Here is a 23,262-nt window from a genome sequence, read left to right as displayed (position 1 = left end):
GCTGAGGCTGGCCTTGAACTTGTGGAAACCCTTCCTGCCTTGACCTCCTGAATGCTGAGACGATGGACATGAATCACCTCATCCACGTGAAAGCTCAGATTCAGGTTTTTTTGTTTGTTTGTTTGTTTTGTTTTTAAGACAAGGTCTCACTACATACATAGCCTTGGCTGGCTATAGAGACCAGGCTGGCCTCAAACTCGCAGAGTTCTGCCCACTTCTACCTCCCAAATGCGAGGATTTAAAGCATGAGCCACCCTGGCTGATTCTACAGAATCATTACCAAAAATTTCTTGGTTGCTTGAGGACCATGCTAAAGCAAGGACCAACTTTCAGGAAACAAAGCCTGTGTTTTGGAGGCCAAGTGTCCTTCATGACACCCAGTTCACTGATGAATTTGAGTTGGGGTTTTGTAAACAACCATGAGGACATCTTTGGAGATAAGCCCTGTACTGCCAGAGAATGTCACTGGGAAACTGTTTTCTTGGCTCAAAGCATCTGAGCCCCGGAGCTGATTGGCCTTTTAAGGTTCATACTTCTCAGGCACTGTAGGGTTGTGAAAATAGTTCTGAGCCCTAATGTTGGCTCAGGCACTGTAGGGTTATGAAAATAGCGCTGAACCCTAACGTTGGCTTCAGATTGACTGGCAGAATACATGATAGAACCATAGCAGTCTGAAAGTTGTTCCCACTGAGACTCTCAGATGGGCTGGAGGGATGGTTCAGGGCTAAGGTCACTCACTGAGGCCACAGGACAAAGACCTTGCTGAGGACTCAGGTTCAGTTCCCAACACCCACATGGCATCTTACAACATCTTTTTGCATTTCCAAAGGATCTGATACCCTCTCCTGACCTCAGAGGACATCAGGCACACACATGGTGTGCATCTGGTATATATAAACAACTAGAAAGATGGCTCAGCAGTTAGGCAGTTTGAATCTTAGAATCCATGTCAGGCAGCACAGAACCATCTGTAACTCCAGCTCCAGGAAAGCCAATGCCTCGGGCTTCCACAGGCACCCCCACACAAGTGACATACATTCAGACAGGCATGAATGGACATACAGGACTAAGATTAAAATATATCTTTTTAAGAAGGAAGAACCTCAGAGCTGGTGAGATAGCTCAGCAGACAGAGGCACCTACTGCCAAACCTGAGGGTCTGAGTTTAGTCTCTGCTCTCCTTTCACATACATGCAACACACATACACACATACACACATAAACACACACACATACATACATACACACATACATATGTACACACAATGCATGCATGCATATAGACAGACAGACAGACAGACAGACAGACAGACAGGATCCAAATAACCTAGCCTGCCAAAGATGAGAACCAAGGCCTCAGCCACCAGTTCTCATGACACCAACTTTGGTCCCCTGGTTCCCAGCCAAGTTCTCAACTGATTAGAGATCATGGGGCAGCCCGCCTGCCTAAATTAAAGAACCACTCAATTTACTCACAAACCAGGACAAATAAAGTTGATGTTGTCTTCAGTCACTAGGTTCTGGGGATATTTATGAACCAGCAAACGCTAAACTACAATTTGACATGTGACAGTCATTTCCCTTCAAATTCCTGGCATCGCCATCTAAAATGGATCTGGATTGATTCTATATTGACAACTGTTCCTAAAATGATTTAAAAAATTTTAAAACACCAGATACCAAAAAAAAAAAAAATGTCTTTCAACACAATTTTCAAAGCTAAGAGAAGTATTCTGTCTTTTAGAGATATCTCAGAGAAACCGTCAGTGATAATGACATGGAACAAAGTCTTTGCTTCAAGATCATCTATACTAGAAGCAGGGAAAACGTCAGATATGAAGGTAACAAGGTTGACAACCGTCAGCAAGTGAGCTTCTGTTGTTTTGTTTGTTTGGTTGGTTTTCTGAGACAGAGTCTTGCTGTGTATCTCTGCCAGGTTTGGAACTCACTATGCAGCCCAGGGTAGCCTTGAACTTATGGCGATCCTCCTACTTCAGCCTTCCAGGTCCTGGGATTATAGATGCATCTAACGAGCCCAGCTTCAGCTTCGGTTACTCTTGGAGCTGAGTGGTACACGTGGGCTGATTATCCTAGACTCTCTTAAATGTTCTTTTCTCTTTCTTTTCTTTTAAGATGCATTTTATTGGTGTGTCCATGTGAGTGTATATCTATGTATATCTATTTTATTGTCCATGTGAGTGTATATCTATGTATTTGTGTGGCTGCTCCCACCCCTGCAAACACCAAGGAGAGAGGTAAGCTTCAGGTGGCTTCCTGCATTGCCCTCCACCCAATTTTTCCTTTTGAGGCAGGGTCTCTCTCTGCCCATGGCTTGTGTATTCCTGGGCTAGGCTGGAAGGCAGCATGCCCCAGCAAGACTGTCTCTAGCCTTCTTGGGTGTCATGTGCCAGGCATGGGTATGGTGTGCCCAGCTTGTTGTGTGGGTACTGGGACTGGAATTCCAGGCCTAGTAATGGTGCAGCAAGGACTCTAAACTGCTGAGTCATCACTCCAGTCCTGCTTCAATTTTTCTATAATATATATTGTTTTAAAAAGTCAAACCATAGTGAGACGTAAGAACCAAGACAACAAAACATGAGAATTCTAAACTAAGAACACAAGAACAGTGTGAAGCTTAATCTAGTGGCTTACCTGTCCCTCAAACACCTGAGAGGCTGCGGCAGGAGGATTTTGAATTCTAGGCTAGCCTGGGCTACATAGTGAGCTTCTGTCTCACCCACCCTCTCTGCAAATGTGCTATTTTTTTTTACCCTTTGTTTATGTGTGTGGGTGTTTTGCCCGCATGTATGTCTGTGTTAGGCTGTCAGATCCCCTGGATCTGGAGTTATAGACAATTGTGAGCTGCCACGTGGGGGCTAGGAACTAAACCCAGATCCTCTGGAAAAGCAGCCAATGCTCTTGGGCACTGTGCCATTTCTACAGTTCCAGGATAACCCATGTTTAAATAACTTGCTCTGATGTTAAAAGAGGCCCACTAGTTAAGTCCACGGACCTTAGCACAGGTGGTTTCATGGAGAACAATAGGGAAATGAGCTGACACAGCCAGACTGTCTCCTAGTTAGTAATATTTGGCCTTCCGTTTCATTATTTGCATTTGTCTTCTCTTCTTCACGTGACAAGGACAGAAAAACAAGTCCATTAAAAGCTATAAGTAGAAAATCACACACAAAAAAGAAAAACCAACCTCCCCTCCCAGCCCTCCCCCACCCCCCACCTCCTGCAAGTACTAGCCAGTAAATGCCACCATATGTCCTTCATCACTGAGGTGGGCTTTGTGCCCTGAATTACTGAGTATTTTGTTTTGTTTTAGAGACAAGGTCTCACATAGCACAGGCTGGCCTTGAACTCAGTATGTAGTTGAGAATGACCTTCCTCTACTGGTCTTCGTGTCTCCACTCCCGCAAGCTCTGGGATTACAGGTATGCAAAACCACTCTGGGCGCAGGCCCTGCTGTGGAGGGACCCCAGGGCTTCATGCAAGCTAGGCCCTTTAGCAATTGAGTCACATTCAGCCCATTGCTTCTCTCCACCCCGAGCCCTTCTTGTTGGTGACAGGATCTCACTATGTAGCCTTGACTAGCCTGGAACTCATTATGTAGACCACGCTGGCTTCTCAAACTATCAGAAACCCACCTGCTTCTGCCTTCCGAATGCTAGGGTTAAAGGCCTGTGCCACCATGCCCAGGCCCACATTACCAACTTTGAGAAAGACTTCATTGCTTCTGTGTTCTCTTATGGGGAAAAGAAAGATCAACCTGCTTGCCCCTTAGGGTAAGTGTAAATTCCAAAGACAACTTCTCCCAAGATTCTTGTGAGGGACACGCAACAGTGACAGTTAGCTGAACAGGTAGTGTAAATTGAAAACTTGTTTGAGCTTCTTTTTAAAAATTCTTTGCATATTAAAAAAACCTCCTGCAAAATCTGGCTCATGGTTCCCACTTTCTCCAGAGCAATGGGTTCAAAGACCCCACTCGTTTCTGAGGAAAGACCACAGCATGTATTTAAGGACACTGCCTCCAGATTTGGAGTGACCATCTAGCTTCCCAAGTCACCCACAGAGCCTCTGGTTTAACCTGTAAACCTTTGGTTTCTTGTATCTCCTTGAGACTAAAAGGCCTCCCTTCTCTTCCAACAACCCACACTGTGGGAAAGCGAACCCACCGCCTTCACCAGCATGTCAGTTAGTCTTGACTCTCTTGCCAGAGGTGATTTTCCTTCACTTCAACAGCAGGGAAAAAAAAATAGCTTTTAATGTGTGTGTGTGTGTGTGTGTGTGTGTGTAGGTTGCCAAATGTGTGTGTTTGGGGGGAACTCATGTATGTGGGAAGGGGTATGCCCATGCATGTGTATGTATGTGATCTTCTGCATGTGTATGTGTAAGCTCATGTATGTGTGTATGTGTGGGAGGAGCTCATGCATGTGGGGAGGGGGTAAGGGTGTGCCCATGCATGCATGTGTATACAGGAATCCAAGCAAATGTGTGTGTATGTGTGTAGGTCATGCATGTATGTGAGTGCTTGTGTGTGTGTGTGTGTAGCTCATGCCCGTGGGGAGGGGTGTTCTGTGTGTGTGTGTGAGCTCATGTATGTGTGTGTGTGTGGCTCATGCATGTGGGAAGGGGTGTTCCTCTGTGTGTGTGTGTCTGTATCTGTGCATGTATGTGTGTGTGTGTATACATGTAGGCCATTGGTACATCTTCACTTTATTTTGAGGACAGGATCACTCACTGAACCTAGAGCTTGCTGTTCTGGCTAGGCAGGCTGGCAGCGAGCTCCCTGAACCTGCTTGTCTCCTCCTCCCATGCTGGTTGACAGATGTGTACCACTGCACCTGCTGGGTGCTGGGATCTCAGCTCAGGTCCTCATGTGTGTGCTACAAGCACTTTACCCACTGAGAGCTGCCTTCCCACCAAAACCTTTTCTCTTCCTCCTTCCCTTTCTTCTTCCTTCTCTCCTTCCCTCCCTTCCTCCTGCTCCTCCTCCCATCTCTCTTTTTCTCTTTCCCTTTCTTTCTTTCTCTCTCTCTCTTTTTTAAGCTTTTTGTTTTGAGGGGAATTCCAATGTTAACATTAGTTTCAATTTCCAAACCTCTTAAACCTCACAAAGCCTTTAAGAAAGTCATACATTTTCGACATTTACATAAAGTCCAATTTTTGCATGATTATTTTTTTCAAAATCCAGAGCTAAATTTTATGTGAAAAGTGAGCCCTAGGAAGGAATTTTTACTTGCCAGAGCCAATTAGCTAAGGAGTCAAGCGTTGCTCCTTACCTGGGCAGTTCCATTTATAAGGGAGACCCACAACTTCAGCAGAGCGTCAGTAAATGGCTGTTAGGAAAAGATTCAGGGTCAGGGAGATGCTCCATGGGGTGGGGAAAGCACTTGCCATTCAAGTGGGAGGACTGGAGTTGGGAACCCCAGGACCCATGGAAACAGAGCACGGAGACCTGCCTGTAATTCCAGCCCTGGGAAGGAGACTGGGAGAAGCTGGCTGGCTCTGTGAGCGATAGGTTCAGTTGAGAGACTCTGCCTCCCTGAAGATGGAGAGCCCTAACTAACACAGCCAGTGTTAACACTGTGCCTGTGCACATTTATACATTTGAAGATATAAGTCACATACTTACAGATGAAAATAAAAGGCATAAACAGCTGGCTGTGAAGTGAATTAAATATTCTAGCTAGCCCCTATAAAAGCACACCCACAATCCTGGCATTTTATTTACAAGCTGTAAGCCTAGATTGGGTAGATTTTGGAGCTATTCTAACTTACAGCCCAGCCATATCTCCCCCTTACTTGCCATTTCTCCTGGCTTATGGTCCATCCTCCTCTCTCCATCTCCTCTCTTTCTCCCATCTCTACAGTTGTGACCCCCAGTCAGGTAACTGAAAACCCACCTACCTCTGCTGCCTAACCACAGACTTTTAGCCTTTTATTGACCAATGAACTTGGGGGTCATGGTTATATAACATCAGTTGGTGTATATATGGATCTCCTCATTGGGGGAACCGGGGGACCAGATTTTGGGAGCTAGTATTTAGCATTTGAATCCATAGCAGCACCAGACCAACCCCCTACAGCTGGGGGGGGGGGGNGGCAAACCANAGCTGTAATGCCAACGCTTAGGGGGCTGAGGCAGGAGGATCAAAAGTTCAAGACCAGTTTGGGCTATGGAATGAAACTGTCTCTCAAGAAAAGTTAAAATAACTGAAAACAAAAACAGGCAAAGAAAAACTGTGAACTTCCCACTTAGCGCCTCATGATGGCAACGCGGTGGTTCTCAACCTGTGGGTCTCGACCCCCAGGCGTTGAGCAACCCTGTCGTCACAGGGGTTGCCTAAAACACAGATAATTATGATTCCTAACAGTAGCAAAATTGGGAAGTAGCAATGAAAATATTTTTTAAGTTTGGGAGGTCACCACAACAATAGGGACCAGAAAAAAGGGTCACAGCGATAGGAAACCTGAGGAAGGGTAAGGGGTTTGCATTCGGTATACTTGACGTGGTTTCCTGAGTACTTTTGCGTGGTGTGTGTTGTCCATGGGTGCATGCAAGCCCATGTTCTCTCTCTCTCTCTCTCTCTCTCTCTGTAGGCCAGGTCAATAAGGCCTTTATCACTTTCTGACTTTTGGCAACAGGGTTTCTCACCAACCCTGAAGCTTACAGTCAGCCAGGCTGGCAGGTCAATGAGCGTCCATCTCTAGGCCTGATGTTACAGCTGTGGAACTATCACACCTGGCTGTAGACATGAGCTTCCCTAACCAAACGGAAGACCTCGTGCTTATAAAGCAGGGACTGCATTCCAGCCAGAGAATGGCTACTTCCTATTGCTTGCTACAGACTCTGGGCTGCTATTTTGGTAGACTTATGGAAACATGTAACACAAAAAGGATACTTCTGTGGTTCTAAAAGCCATAATGCTGCCTAATGAGTGTCAGAATATGACTTGTTAATTGGGAAGGCAGTTACAGGGTGGTATGCTGGGAATCCTTATTCTCTCCCCCACCTCCGTATTCTAAAATAAGATTTATTGCGGGGGGGGGGGAGGGAGAGGGGAAGGAGAGGGAATGAGTGATGATGTGTTGATCAGTGTTTTAAGTATCAGTTTGACCTCATCAAGCTTGAGTGTCATCCTGCGGTAACTGGATGAGCCTGGGGCCCAGAAGCCTTCAGAGACCCAGCAACTCCAAGAGACACAGAAAGCAGGAGCGCTTCCCTCTTCCTGCTTCACACCTTAGAGACCCAAGGACTCTGGGAAGGCCACGTCGCCATCTTTATTTAGGAACCGTTTCCACCGGAGGGAGACAGTAGGAGATGCGGAGCAGATCTCCACGCCTTCAGAAGGGTGTGCGAACTTCTGCCTTCAAATGTAAAACGCATCCCCCCCCCTTCATACTCAATAACGTCGTGCTACCAAGTCGTTTATAAATGTTTATTAAATGTCAGTAATTTTTACAAAGCAAATATTAATAGTAGAGGGACAAACTTTTGCAAAATATGTACAAAAGTAAAAGGCCTTTATGCATATTAATTTGTTTGGTGAAATGAAAGCATACCTTTGGACTCTTAGACCTACCACAGGAATAATTTACGGCGACTCTTGAACCAAATCTCTGACCAAAACCCATCTCTTTTGTCTACAACTACAGCCAGCTTAGTTTCAGGAAAGTTTTAGAAAGATGAATGGAAAAACAAACAAACAAACAAAAAAAAAACAAACAAAAAAACCCTACCAGACACAAATACTTTTATTGAGTGTAGCATAATGTCTTGTTAGGAACACCGTCTATAAGGGTTGCACTGTGTGCCTCTAATAAGGCTTCTTGGGCCTTGTGAGCTCACGAGTAACAGAGAGAAGTCATTCAGGATATTTTGCGAATCTGCTTTCAAGTAAGAGGTGAAGAGAAGGTACACAGTGTATGCTTCATTACCATAGGCACCCAACAAGAACACACTGCCTCCTCCTCCCCTGTCATCCCCGGTGCCACTGAAGAGGCACAGTTAGTGTCAAAGTCATCACTCCCTTTGGCAATGTTGCATCTGTGAATGGAGCAAGGACTGCATACTGAGAAGGTGGTTTGTGGCCATCAGCGATCCTCACAGACCCAAAACTTATACCTCGTAGATTCAGGTAGGCTTTACACCATCTGGCAATTTCATCAAGATTAACATAGCATACGTCACAAAAGTCACATCACAGCCCACTAAACGCTACCACATGACTAGTGCTTTATTGAAAAAAAAACAAAAACAAAAACAAGTGGTAATCTCTGCAGGTGGGAAGTTGAGCCAGGAAGATCTCAAATTCAAGACCACTCTGGGGTACCCAAGGAGACCCTGCCTCAAAAGCACAAATATGCAAGCCAACGGATACAAAACAATGCCATGTGCCACCCATGGCACTCAAAACTGGCTGGTCAGACCTGACTGCTTACTTTACGGAGGGATGAGCAGGTAAATTCCGATGCTGATCTACATCCAGGAGGATGGCACAATGTTAGCGGATGAGCACTGCTTTGATGAATCTGATACCTACCTGCCTGCCTGCCGGGCACGGCTAGAAGCATCTAGCTGATGGTATCTGAGGAGCCACCATCAGGTTTTGACACAAAATTCAATCCTACTGTAAACTGACTTAGCCCTAAACTCGTACCATAAGAAAACGGGCATCACGTGCCCTCATGCTTTCTGGGCTGAAAAGCCAACCACATTTTTTTTTTTTTAAAGAAAAGGAAAAAAAGAAAAAGCAGAAAAAACTTTCATTCAAGCAGCATGAACCAAAGATCCCTCGACTCGTGGAATTTAACGTGCTGAAATCTCAGGAAAGAGACATATAGCCTGATTTTTCCAAATAAAAGGAGCTGAAAAGCTTCATTCTCCATCATTCAAATGAAATGAACAGAAATGAGAGGGTAACGAAGCAGCCTCTCTAGGTTTATTAGGGAACGTCTTACAAATGTTTGACTGGGCCTTATAGGTAGGATGCAGGGGTTCATACAGGAAATTCAAATTAACACTGACGCTTGGTCTTCTCAAAGGAGGAAAATAACATCGCTAACAAATTGCACCTCGGAGTCAGGTTTCAGATGGTCTGTTTGGGGTTTTGCCTAAATGTATCATTAAATAATGAAAGCACCAATTTGAGGGTTTTCCAAATAGCTTGAGTCTCAGGATATAACCGCATAACTTGGCCATTTCATTCTTCATATAAACGAGGCATAACCGGATGTGAATACCAACACTGAGAAATACATGCCATCAAAACAGATGCCCAAGCGTTTGGGCATACACACTAGAAGGTATGAGTTACTTGGGGGGGGGGCATATGCTTTTTGCTGGATCTAACAATTCTGGTCACTTCTGGTACTCATGTGGTCTTACTCTTACTTTAGTAACAGCAACAGCCGCCACTAACGTAACAAACATTTCCCTGTTGAGTCCCAACTTGAGAACTTCACCAGAAGACCCTTTGGGTGTGGAGTACCCACAATGCACTGCGATAGGAAAACAAACAAACAAACAAACCCCAACATGCTCCTCTTCAGGACATCCCGTCTTGCTTGGCTGAAGCTTCTCTTTGGCTATCAGTACCCTTTCCAGATAGAAAACCTGATAGGGAGGCTTCCATTGAATACAGACAGGATTTGGCAGAGAGCAACATCTCAGGCCATTACAGACAGATATCTGGGTGGCAGCTGCACATCTTGAGTTGAGAGTGTAAGAAAATGTGGAACAAAGCCCTTTCCCCATTACAAAGAAAATTAAGGTCTAAATCTGGGTTGTTCTCTTATTTATAAGGCAACTCTGAAATGTATAAAAAGATTTCGAAGTCAACCAAGACACTTGTGTGGTTCTTTGACAGTAAGCAGGAAGGCTGCGGGATTGAAGGAGGAGTCTGGATTAGGCACAGTCACTCCAAGCACCCCGAGACATACACAGACCAATGCCCCACAGAGCCTCAGCTCCAAGGCATGGTTCAGGGGCCAGGAGGGAGAAGTCAGCACACTGAGGGTTGGGCACCTTTTCAATTCTGTTGGCTAAATTCCATCGCCCTCTTCACACAACACTATTTCACTTCACAAAAGGACCTGACTTTCAGGGTGTGTAAGTGTCAGACTGTAAGTGTGGACCTGACCGTGGCTTTCTGGCTGGGCCTCACAGTTCTCTAAGTTCTAACCAATCCTGTGGAGACGGCGTGTAAGTAATCTACCACGTGAAAATGGATCTAGACCACACTGGGTTCTAAGATGCTGCACGCTCCAGAAGGAAGCTGCAGGGACCCGGAAGGATGCTGTCTCTAGTCAGGAGCTCTGGTCCTTTCTTGGTGATGGTCACAATGGAGGAAATCAGAGATCCTGCTCTGTCAGGCAGGATTTCTGTGCTCACCACAGAGCTTAAATGTAACCAGACACAACTGGAGGGACTGACTTCTGCTGCCTTCACTGCACTTAGTTGTGGCCAATGCACAATAATGTTTGCTAAATTAACACAGAACACATTACTGCGCACACATTCAAATGCTCATCAGCACTGGAGTGATGCTAACCATACATTTAAATGACATATCTTTTTTTTTTTTTTTTTGGATTAAAAAAAGGACCAGATGTAGAACCATGAATTATGGTGAATCATGCTAACAACACCTGCACTGTGATACTGACATACATGTCTTAAGCTCATGATATTACCAAGGCAAGAAAGCACTGGACTTTATAACCAGAACGACAGTGAAAGCTCAAATCCAGAACAAGTCAGGTCTCTCAAGTATACATACACTAGGGCCCAGCTCTGGCATCCTCCAGCAAGAAAAGAGGAAAGCCATTGCCTTCGGGCCTCAAAGTCAGCCCAGTCTTTCAGGGCCTAATTTCTTGCCTGAGAATAGTCACACAGTAAAACAGGCTTCACTGCCCTCGTGTGCTCTCCAGGGACAGCAGGGACAAGCTCAGGTTCTACAAACTCCCAGGACACTTGGAACATGCCAAATGGTTTAGTATACCAGCCACTGTATTTTATCACACGCTACCTCATGGGCATGATTTAAGTTAGCAATGGTGTGTGTGTGTGTGTGTGTGTGTGTGTGTGTGAAGGCAAACCTCCTTAAGCATGGGCCAAAAGAATTTGCTTATCCTTAGATGCATCCTTAAGACATTTGAATGTACCTCAATGAAGCTGTGTCTCACACACAATGACACACACAACACATACAAACTCTGTCACAGAGAGACACTAACTAGGGACCGGGTACTGAAAGGATGCCTTTTTGAACAGTTCACAGGGAAATGCTGCCCACCAAGCTCTCGGGGACAAGGGAAGCCCGAGAGCACCACAGTTCAGAGCTGCTGAGGTTGAGACAGTGGCGCAGAAGGAAGAAGACCCGACAGTGTTTCCCTCCAGCAAGGCACAAAATCCAAGGAGACAGGACGAGAAAGTCACACTCTGGGGCTGCTATGGCGAATGTCTGTCACCAAGGTGCTTGCCCTCTCCAGATGTTGTAACATGGCACATTAAGTTAGTGACAGCATGTATGGCAAAGGAAACTGCGTGTCACTGGTCATCTCAGATCAACATCACACATGTACCATTTGTGACCGCATCAGCATCAGGCTGAAATCCATATTGTAAACTTAAACAGTAAGACATTACCTTCAGAAAATAAAGAGATTGAGAAAACAAACTACTGCTGTGTGTGTAGGGGGCTAAGCCTCTGTGGGCCGAGACTGCTGCCCTACAGAAATTAGAGAAATTGAGAAAAACAAACTACTGCTGTGTGTGTAGGGGGCTAAGCCTCTGTGGGCTGAGACTGCTCCCTAAAACTTTTCTCTAACAGCCCTTCCAGACCAGGGCTCACACTAGCAAGGCATGTCATTGCAGGGTAAGGCACTCTCTCTTTAGAGCTGAATTTTCATACTCTCTACTGCCTATTCTTAGAACTGCAGGATAGTCATGAGACTTCAAGGCCTGAAACCACCTAGTGTGAGGTTGTCAGGAAGTTGTGATTGGACTTGAAGGAAAGCCACAGTGAAACCAATCAAAGCCCAAATTCCAGCAGATATTGGCAATGGGTTAATTCAGCAGCTGTCTGCCACAAACTAAAGGCCACAGATGAACTAAGTTCTCCAAGAAGTTAGACACACAACTGAGATTCTTCTAACTGCTGTTGTAAACTGCTATTTAGAGAGAAAAACAAGACAAACAGAAAACAATCAAAATCACAACAAGGTATTAAAATAGCAAGTCTTGTCATCACTGCAGCATGAGCTGCTTCAGGTTGTCATGAAGGATCGTGTCCTTCACGTCCCGGAACACGAGGCGGATGTTCTCTGTGTTGATCGCGGTGGTGAAGTGGTGGTACAACGGCCTCTGCTGCTGGTCCCGGCGTTTCCCCCGGAAGCATTCCACCAGAAACTTTTGGACGTCTCTTAAGCAGTGTGGGTCCCCTTCAAATTCTAGGAAATAGTCTTTGATGCTGACCACTCGCACTTTCTCCTCGAGCAAGTCTGTCTTGTTTAAGAAGAGGATTATGGACACATTGCTGAAAACCCGATTATTGACGATTGTTTCAAAAATGTTCAGAGACTCTGTAAGGCGATTGGTCTGGCGGTCCTCCATTAGCACCTGGTCAAATTCACTTGAAGAGACAAGGAAGAGTATCGACGTCACACTGTCAAAGCATTCAAACCAGCGTTTCCGTTCGGATCTCTGGCCACCTACGTCAACCATTTTGAAAGGAACATTTTTAATTTCAAAGTCGTACTCATGGATGCCTTTGGTGGGCCTTCTGGCAAGCAGGATATCTTGCTGTGACGGAATGTAATCCTGGAAGAGAAGGATGTATACTTAGAGTCCACAAGTAGCGAATGGCCCAGTAAATGGATGTGCAAACTAAATGATTAAAACCAACCAAGCAACCCAAGGCTCGCCTCGAGCATGAGATCCTATTGCCTCAGCCTCCCAGGAGCTGCAGTTACAGGTGTGGCTCCATGATGGGCACAATGCCCACCGCTGACCTCACCCACCTGCACTACCAACCAGTGCCCACTCCACTGTCCCAGCATCTCCATGCTGGTCCTCACCCCTCTAAACACAGGAGGATCTGAGGAGGTAACTCATGAGGCTCACTTCCTATGCTTGGTTCTGACCTAGTCTCTAATTCATTACACCTTCTTTACTGAACACACCTCCTTCATGATTTGGGATAAGCTCCACACTGTCACCCACGTGACAAGTGATGTACCACATGCATTTCAGACCTTAGGCCGTGGTGCAAGCAGCTCTCACTCACTGAGGAAGAGCACACTCAGAGCACCATGTCTGCGGGGGAACAGGACGTTCACACCTGCAGGGCACTCAAACCTAGCACACTTGTCAAGTCTGTTAGCTCTTCTGGACCTTTATGTAACCACCGCTAGTGACATCTGGCACTGATTTTGTCATGATCCTCCTGTCTCTGCCTTTTGGGTGCTAGGATTACACAGTTATTTTCCCACACAAGTGTGTGTGTGTGTGTGTGTGTGTATGTGTGTTTAAGGCAAAGTCTTACTATGTTGTCCTGGCTGACCTGGAACTCGGTGACAGTTCTCCTGCCTTAGATTTACAAGTGCTAAGATCCCAGACCGTGACACCATGACTAGCTTTCCAGACCTTGTGACCTGGGAAACAGTAAGATCTTGAACAGAGGCAACCGCTAGCTGCAGGGGTGAGACACTGCACTGGGCGGCACACTTCCTCACATCCCCGACTGGCTCTTCCTTCTCGGGCTGTACTTTTCCACAAGTCATACGGCTTTTTTGGCACTACTCGAACAAGAACAGTTTGAATATTATCTTCGTGTTCAAAATATGTTAAAAGTCAAGGCAGGATCAAAAACCGTGACTTTACAAGCATTTTATGCCCTTCTAAGGGCGCAATCAGAGTAGGGTTTCTATAGCTTTAGTTGAATGCAGTTCTATGATTTGTCCTTAAGTTCACAGATGGGCGATAAAATGTAGCACAGCCAGCCTTCCTCTGCTCTCTCCACGCTGATTATGTAATCTCCTTTCCCCTGTAGATGTGGCTTCAGAACTATTCTCACCCTAACAGTTTAAGCACCTACTACCCAGGGCTGGAGTGGACTATACTATTTATCTATGAGCTAGTTGTTGATTGCCTACTTTGTGCCAGGCACTGTCACTAGGCACCAGGGACTTAACTAACTCTTGTAATCAAGGTAGGAAGTCCTGGTCCTCGTGAAAGGATGGATAAAAGAAAAACAAAGTAATCCTCAGCATGCTGGATGTAACAAGGAAGCAAGGGCTGATGCAGACAGGGAGAGATGGCAGCTGTGTTAGCCAAGCCTCCCTTTGGCCATGACAGCACCAGGGCGGACTTCAAGGTCATCTTTTACTACACGGTAAGTTCAAATCTAGCCTGAGCTACAAGAAACTTTGCCTCAAAAAAAAAAAAAAAAAAAAAAAAAACCCATCCAACAAACAACATCAAAACCCCAGCAACGGCAAAAAGGATGTACATCAGTGTTGTGCTTAGCAAACCTGCCTGAAAAACAGAAGCATGTCAAACAAGCCATCTAGACTGTTAAGAAAGCACTCTTTAAAAAAAAAATACCATTATCCAGGCATTGTGGTGCAGGCCTTTAATTCCAGTGGGAGGCAGACACAGGTGGAGGGAGATCTCAGTGAGTTCCAGGCCAGCCTGGTCTACAAAGCAGGTTCCAGGCCTAGAGAATAAGACCCGGTCTCAAACAAACAACAACAAACATGAGAGCTGGCCTGGGGTCTGGAGAGGACAGGGTTTATAGTTCCCAGCATCCACATGGCAGATAGAACTCTAGTTCCAGGAAACTAACATCCTTTTCTGGGTTCCCAGGGCACCAAGGAAGCACAATAGTGAACATACACACACTCATACAAATCAAATAGAAATAAACATGTAAAAACTGTTCAAGGCTGGGGAGGTGAGCTCACTAAAGTTATGCATACAGCGTGAGCCTCGGGTCCTAAGTCTGCATCCCCACCCAGCACCCACATAAAAAGGTGGCTGCTAACAGCACCACCTATAATCCTAGAGCTGGGGAAAGGAGATAGGAGGCTTGCTGGTCGGCAGTCTAGACAAATGTGTGCGCTCCCAGTTTAGGGAGAGACCCTGTCTCAGACAAGGCAAGACACAACTGAGGAAGACATACAACATCAACCCTAGCCACTCCACTAGTGTGTGCACATGCACCCCTCATACGCACTGCTCTTCTCTGACCGTGTGTATTATGTGACAAACTAAGTTCTAAGAGATAATTATATTTGCGGGAAGCAGGTAAAAAATATTCCTTGAAAGGCAACATATACAATTAAAAATTTAGGTTTCTTTTTTTTTGAAATAGGCTGGCCTTAAACTTATGATCCTCCTGCCTCAGCGTTGACTGCTAGAACTATAGATGTGTGCCATCACACCTAGCAGGCAAATTCAATTAGAAAATATAAGCAAAATGTAAAAATGGACTTGCTAGAGAAAATAATACAGTGCCCAGGGCCCTAAGACCGTGGTATCTGACTTTCTTTCTTATAGCAGGTCAGTCCTGTGCCATCATCAGCACGCCAACCCCCAAGCCTGAGAACCACAGCTCATCTAACACAACAGATCTAGGAGGAAGCAAAGGCAGCTGCACTGGGATTCACGACTAACAAATACCCCTGGGGCAGGAGCTCTAAGCAGTGAAACCTGGAATTCCACCTGACATTCACAACAGAGCGAATGTACGGGAGCGCTCACTCTCTGCCTGTCATGGAAACTGGGAGCCATGAGCACGCCCAGCTGAGTCACTGGCTCTGAGGCAAACACTGGGGAGATAACAGGGTCTCTTTTCAAGCTGGCTCTCTCTTACCTCAGTCTCCTCTGCAGGCCTGGGTCTGCAGTCCTAGTCACTGGACTCCAGCACAAGCGAGTCCTGCTCTATTTCTGCTACAGAAAACCCAACAGCACCAAAGAATAATAGACAGTGTGAAATCTCATTTTCAACACAAATCTCTTCCATGTTGACAAAACTTAGAAACCTGTCAATGCTTGTAGGAGGACAACTCAGGCCACTGGCACTGAAAGAAAAAGAAAGGCTGGCTGCCTGGTAGACTCTAACTTTCCTGACCTGCTGCCCCAAACAGAAGCAATGCCATCCCCATTACTGCCTCCAAGTATCAACTGTTGAAGGCAAAACCAGAACTATTGTTTTGAAACTTACCGGTACTCCAAGTTTATCCAAGTTATCCAAGAAATACTTTACAGACTCACCCTGAAAACAAGAAGAAAACAAAGTTAGGAAGGCTTGAATGTCACACAGTTTATGTAGTACTGTGGGGCTGTACACTTGGTCCAAATATACTTTGGTTAGTCACATTCAGAGAAGCTGAAGCAGGGGGATTACCAAGTGTGAGGCCAAGCTGGGCTACATAGGGAGACCTCTGTCCCAACCAAAAAATGAAGGCAAACACAAAACAAAGAGCTTGACAAATACTAACTTTAAAGCACTACTAACGGGGCTGAGTGGTGCTCGCTCGGCATGCTCAAGGCCCTGATCAGTCAGCAGCACAAACAGCCCACAGCAAGCACAACACAGGCTGCCGCATTTGGTATGGGTTAAGGAATGACTGCAAGACCTCTGCTCCTGCACTTGGCCTGTGACCACAGGTCAGCCTGACTGAAAGAAAGGAAAACAATGTCTAGCACTACAAAAATGTCACTGCAAAAGTTTTCAGGTCACCGCAAAGATCTTTGTTGTGACATCAAATTTGGGAGGTCTACTCCCTGAAGGCTGGGCTCCTATGGGACTAGTAACTCTACCAATGAGCTTCTCAGATCCTGCCATCCTAGGGCCCTGTCGGCCTGTCCTCTGAGTGGGTCTTTACCTGGCCACAGCTCAGTGGCCCCTGGAACAGAGCAGATCATTTAAGTTATGCAAAGCTTTCAATGCTGGTATGTTTTATTATATAGCATTTAAAACCATATTTGCCAACAATTCTGTCCATTTTATCAGGTTTGTGGGAAGCCGCTGCACTCACTCACTGTGGCAGACAAATTTGGGTTCCTATATTCTAACACTTGGCTGAAAGCCTAAGCTTTATACTAGCAGCAACATAAATCCAGGGTATTTTCCTTGAAATAGTGAGATGACCAAGGCATCCCAGTGCCAGCCATTCCCTTAGGCAAAAGCAGCCTGCCTTGAAAAGGGAAAAGGGCAGCCGGATGGAGCAGCTTGCAACGAGCCGAGTCATCCTGCAGTTTCTCCTGCAGGGCTCCTCCAGTTTCTGCTTCAATCCATACTCATCAGAAAGCCACTCTAAGTGAAGACTGAACACAAGGACCCGGGATACTGCTTAGTCCTGGGTACTCTTCAGTTTGGCGTGTGTCATGTCCAGATACACTTCTGGTCACAAAAACAGGCTGATGAAGAGCAGAACCAATATGGTCTGAGGCTCACACACTGATCTGCTGTTCTTCACCTGAGCTACAGAGGGCTGTGAGCTGCCTGGTGGGGTGCTGGGAATCGAACCTGAGTCCTCTGGAAGAGCAGCCAGTGTGGAGCCATCTCTTCAGCCCCAAGCTTCCCCTTTCAAACTGGGTAGCATCCTCCCCACCCCCCCGAGCAACCTGTGCTGTTTGTAGGTTTAGAATCCCCTCCACCCTGAAAACACACAGTAAAGCCACCAGGCATCGTGGGAGGTAGAGCATTTAACCTGCCTGAATTAATTTGAAGGCAATTTCTACAGTTGAACTGAACATAAATGGGGAACTGATGAGCATAAACACAGGACAGGGCACTTGTAACTGTCATTTACTGTTTCTCCCTCTGTCTCAACTGGGAACACAGTGACTTGTTTTCAAGGACCTGGTAAGGGTAAAATCAAGTTGCTATAAAATTGATATTTCACAGTAAAGAACAGGGGTTATGCCAATGTCTCCGGGCCTGCAGGAACTAGATATAATGCCCTGCTACAGCACACGTGCACGCACACACACGCACACACACACACACACGAAATAAATAGGAAAAGTGTGTGTGTGAGTGTGCACATGTGTGTGCAGGTGCTTATGCTTGTGTATGTGAAGTCAGAAGAGGGTGCTGGTAACCCCCTCTCTCCCTTTTGAGGCACAGTTTCTCTCTGAACATTTTGTAGGCTAGGCCAGCAAGCCCCAGTGACCTCCCTGTCTCTGCTCACTCAGAGCTGGGACACCTGGTTTATTATATGGGTGCTGGGGTGCTGGGATGCTGAGCTGACTCTCTGACTCTCTATCGCTGAGTACTATCTTATTTAAACAACAAATAATTTTAGTTGCCCCACCCCCACCCCACCCCAGGGTTTCGCTTTCTTTTCTTTTCCCTCCCTCCCTCTCTCCTTTCTTTCTCTCTTTTGAGGCAGGAATAACCAGGACTGGCTTTGAACTCACAGCAGTACCTCTCCTGAGTGCTAACATCACAGGAGTGGGCCACCGCTGCAGTTTTAATACCACTTTGACGATAAACAGCTTCGGATACACAACTTTCTCTACCTTTCCAAACTCTATGTACAGTGATGCTCTGGGTAGAGTTACACATTTGTTAAGATTCCTGCTAAGCTCTCTCTCCTGGGCCCTCCTCCCCACACAGGTGCAAACACTGAGTTCATTCTTTAATCGAGACTCTAGGCAAGGATAAAATAATCCAACTGGTGGCATGGCCTGAAATCCTGGCACAGAAGCCAACGGGTGGCTCAACCTGCCATCCTGGCACCTGAAAACCAACTCAAGGTGATTCTCAGACTGCAGTTCAAAGTCAGCCTAGGTCATGGGCTAGCTAACTAACTAGCTAACTAGCGAACAACAACAAAGTAAAAGAAAAGAGGCTCCTCATCCAGTCAACAGTAAAAGTTAAATGACATAAAAAGCCTTTGTATCATGTATCTTATGGAGGTACGTAACATAAATGAAAGTTAAGCCGGGCCGTGGTGGCACACGCCTTTAATCCCAGCACTCGGGAGGCAGAGGCAGGCGGATTTCTGAGTTCGAGGCCAGCCTGGTCTACAAAGTGAGTTCCAGGACAGCCAGAGCTAGACAGAGAAACCCTGTCTCGAAAAACAAAAAAAAAAAAAAAAAAGAAAGAAAGTTAAAATACCCTCACATGAGTATTATCTGAGCCAGCAGCCCCTCTTCCTTACACATAAATCCTTACACCGCCCTACTGTATGTGAGGGTTTACAGAAGACTGTGTACTCAGCCTTGTGGCATCACTGATCTATACAAACCTCGTAGAAAGCTAGGAGCATTATGTCTCATAAAGCATTTAATGGCCTTGTCTGATCCAAGGAATTGCTCAGCATAAACAACAGGATGCACGCAAAGGGACAGTGAAGCTGGGGCGATGGCCCACACTGGGGACTTGGGAGTCCGCCAGAACGATGAGCTTTAGAGTCAGTTTGATGCCAGCCCAGGGTATGTAAGACCCTGCTTCAAACAGCCCCCCAAAAGGAAAGATTACATAAAATGCCACTTATTCAGTGATACTTACAACAATAAAATCTGGAATATTATTTTTCCACATAGAATTAAGAAAGAAATTTAATAAGTCTGGGTATACACACATATAAAATACCTTAAGTTATCAAACATAATCATCTGATATCAGTTACATATGAAATACTTGTGCTATTAAATGCTACACTGAAGGAGTAGGTTATAAAGTCAAAGCCTACACCGTTGACCTACAAGGCCTTCTTTAACTTTTGCAAACGTGGGGCAATACTCACACTAGCAGCAGAGCCTGCCCAAGCTCACACCAGGCCTTTAGTTGTTTATGACTAAGTTAGTTGTCCATGACTAAGTTAAGTTTAGTTGTCCATGACTAAGTTAGTTCAATGTTTTCATGCACACAAACGGCGGTCACTGTCTGTATGTGCTTGGCCTGGTCTTACTGTCACTTGAGAAAACCTTAACTCTCTATATAAGCACATCTTGATTCAAAGATCTACGGTACTATTAGCCCAGCTGTATATTAAATTAACTCCTTAAAATACGGGCAAAGGTAACTGTGTAGCACTGCCTGTAACTCTAGCACTGGAGAGACCAAAGCTGGGGGATGGCCATGAGTTTGGGGCTAGTCTACTGTACAAGGTGAATTCCAAACAAGCTTGGGCTATCTAGTGAGACCCCTAGGAATGAATCAGAGAGTGGGGGTGGGAAATTCCTGTCATGAGTCTTCTTTTGGAGGTGCAAACACTTTAAGTGGTTCAGCATGCATGCGAGTCTTCCAGAGACTAGCTAGGCTCCCAGCACCCACCCAGCAGGCAGCAGCCACACCCAGTGGCTCACTAGTAATAGTAATTCTTTCCAGTCTAGGGGATTGGACACCCTTTTGTAGCCTCTGTGGGCACCTGCACTTGTAAGCTCAGATCTGCAAGCATAATTAAAAGATTATTTTTATTGTATTTTAATTATATGTGTTTGCCTACATGTATGTTAGTATGCCACGTGTGTACAATACCCACAGAGCCAGACGCCATGGAACTGAACTTAAATATGGCTGTCAAGCTACTACATGAGTGCTGGAGACTGATCACAATGGGAACTGGTACATCTGTCTCCCCAATAAAAATAAATCTTAAAAACAAACAAACTCACATACACACACACACCTTCCGCTACCTTCCTGCCTCTGTCTCTCAGTGCGGGGTTTCAGCAGACTGACTAAAGGTATTCATCTGAAATTTTATGGGTCCAAATTAGTCTGTGTTTTATTTATTACAAATTTAAAAATCTCATGAAAACCAAGTGGTGTAATAACCACAGAAAAAAGCATGTAACACAGAAACAAAACAAACAGACAAAAAAGGGTTACACAGTGAGGTCCTGTCTCCACGGAGAAGAAAATGGTGTGTGCGACTGTTGTCAACCCTCAGTCTCTAGTGATACTACATAGAGCAAGTCTGGACTTTACACATTCAAGACTTGGAAATTAAATTATTTTAAATCCCTTTCCATTTAAACGTATGGACGAACATCTACTGTTCCAGATCTTGCCTCCTCCCCAAGTTCAGCCACATCTACTCTAGGACATAAACATTCAGTGTTAATCTTGTGGCAAACATATTTTGGTTAAAATTAAGTCTCCAATCAGAAAGAGTACGCTGGTGCTGGAGAGAGGGGACAATCTGGCTTCATTCTCTTCCCTTGCCTGCTGCCCCACCCCTTTCTGACAGGGTCTTGCTGTGTAGCCTAAGGTGGCCTTGAATTCAAGATAGTCCTATCAACACCTCTAAAGTTCTAGAAATTGTTATCAGCAGCTTTCACATTTTATTGAGGGGAGAAAAACCATAGGAAAAAATACTTTTTATGATCTCAAAAAGTTTTAAAAACAACCACAAAAAATGTGTATAATCTGTAGATTACCCATGGACACATGGCAGTGATTCTGTACTGGGGGCCTAGGGTTTCTGATGGTCCCTGCTGATGTGTCCAGTGTCTGGATCTGACAGCCTCTCCCTCCAAGACCATGTGAGAATGAAGAATGAGCTGCTGAGAGAAGGCTGCCCTAACTACCTTTTCCTAACAAGCTCAGAAGTTCTCTCTCTCTCTCTCTGTCTCTCTCTCTGTCTCTCTCTCTCTGTCTCCCTCCCCCCTACCCCCCCTCTCCTGGCTCCCAATGCTGACAGGAAGGCAAGCTTCTTTCTTCTTTCTCTAACCCGGAGGGAGTGATTTCATCAAGTCTCCAAACTTCCCCAGGTCCCAATTTACCCAACTGCAAATGAAGTAAGGAAAGGAATTCAGTGGTTCAACAGTCACCCCTTTTCTGCCTAAGGTACACTGACTTAAAGTTGGAGTTTCTTTTCAGTATAGGTCATGCTATTAATCTGAATTTTGCTTTTGTTTTCTCATTATTCAAGTGATACACCTTAGTCTCTGCAAGTAAAATACAGGATTTTATGGAATACAGAAATACTACAGCCTTAAGACTTGAAATTGGGTTAGCTCTTCCCAGTCTATTCCCTACTACTGAAAGAAATGTAAATCAAATTTCAGATCAAAATCCATTTCCTAGTTAAGAGTTAAATGTCACTTGGGAGGCAGAGGCAGGTGGATTTCTGAATTCGAGGCCAGCCTGGTCTACAAAGTGAGTTCCAGGACAACCAGGGGACTATACAGAGAAACCCTGTCTCGAAAAACCAAAAGAAAAAAAAAAAAAAAAAAAAGAGTTAAATGTCATGGTGTTTTATGTCACCTCTGATTCTTTTTTCTCTGGACATTTAGGCTCCATCTAAACAATGGCACTGTGGCATGCAGACTCGGATTTAGTCCCACATAGCCTGTTGGCAAAGTCAATGGCAGTCACTGGGCTTCAGTTACCCCTGGGAGGCTACAAACCTTACTCCATCAGTTTTATCAACTCGTACCTAAGCTGGAAATAGCTATCTTGTCCCTCATTCCCAAGAATCACTAAAGTATGCTAAAACGTACTTTCTTTGCTTGAAAAGACACACTGGTCCAGGAATCTAAACGCTGAAACTCAAGCTCAGAAGTAAGTTCCATAAAGCAAACAGACAGAGCACGTTCACGGGACACCTACTGCTCAAACGAGAGATGTTAAATCCAAGCACTCTCCTACACACCTGGAGGAGGCAAAAGGCAAGACTTAGTGTGTGTTGTTTCCTGACGAATAATGAATTTTACCTGGAGAGTCCAAGAATATACAAGAAAAAACTACCTTTTTTTTTTTTTGAGGGAAAAAAAAAACCCATATTAAAACTACTGGCAGTTTTATGCCAATAGGGAGGGAAAAGACAACTTTACTTGGTAGACAGACAGGTCATGAAGCAGAGCTTTTAAAGCCTCAGCCAGGGTTCAGGGGTTAAGAGCATTTGTTGCTCTTTCAGGGACCCGAGTTCAGATCCCAGAACCCATGTCAGATAGGTGCCTCACAACGGCCTGCAATTCCTGCTCCAGGGGAATCCAATGCGCTCTTCCAGCCTCTGTGGGAACTGCCACATACGCGACGCAGGTGCACACAATTATTCTGTTAGAATGCAATCTGGTGATATGCAGCAATGCCTTAAAAAGACGGTCACTGGAGCAACAGCACACGAGTCTGTACCACCTCAACCACAGAAGGCAATTGCTGTTGACAGGGAAGCACTGGGTTCTTTTATTTATCTAGACTGTAGATCAGATGTCTACTACCCACAAACGATAGCAGCCCACAGGTCAAATCCAGCCCACTACTTGTTTTTTTTTTTTTTTTT

General features: G+C 45.3%; 1 protein-coding gene across 1 annotated transcript in view; it reads right to left on the bottom strand.

Annotated features, from left to right (window-relative positions):
- Positions 1-8,745: 8,745 nt before the first annotated feature.
- Positions 8,746-23,262, bottom strand: part of Gna13 (G protein subunit alpha 13) — a 37,596-nt gene continuing 23,079 nt past the window's right edge. The window contains exons 3-4 of the mRNA XM_021176429.2: positions 16,239-16,289; positions 8,746-12,832 (exon numbers count right to left, since the gene is read on the bottom strand). Of these exons, the coding sequence (XP_021032088.1) occupies positions 12,260-12,832; positions 16,239-16,289 (624 nt within the window). The 3' untranslated portion in view covers positions 8,746-12,259. The remainder of the gene's footprint in view (positions 12,833-16,238; positions 16,290-23,262) is intronic.

Source organism: Mus caroli, chromosome 11, assembly GCF_900094665.2.
Source record: "Mus caroli chromosome 11, CAROLI_EIJ_v1.1, whole genome shotgun sequence".
NCBI classification, from domain to species: domain Eukaryota; kingdom Metazoa; phylum Chordata; class Mammalia; order Rodentia; family Muridae; genus Mus; species Mus caroli.
This window is presented reverse-complemented; position numbering and strand designations above follow the sequence as displayed.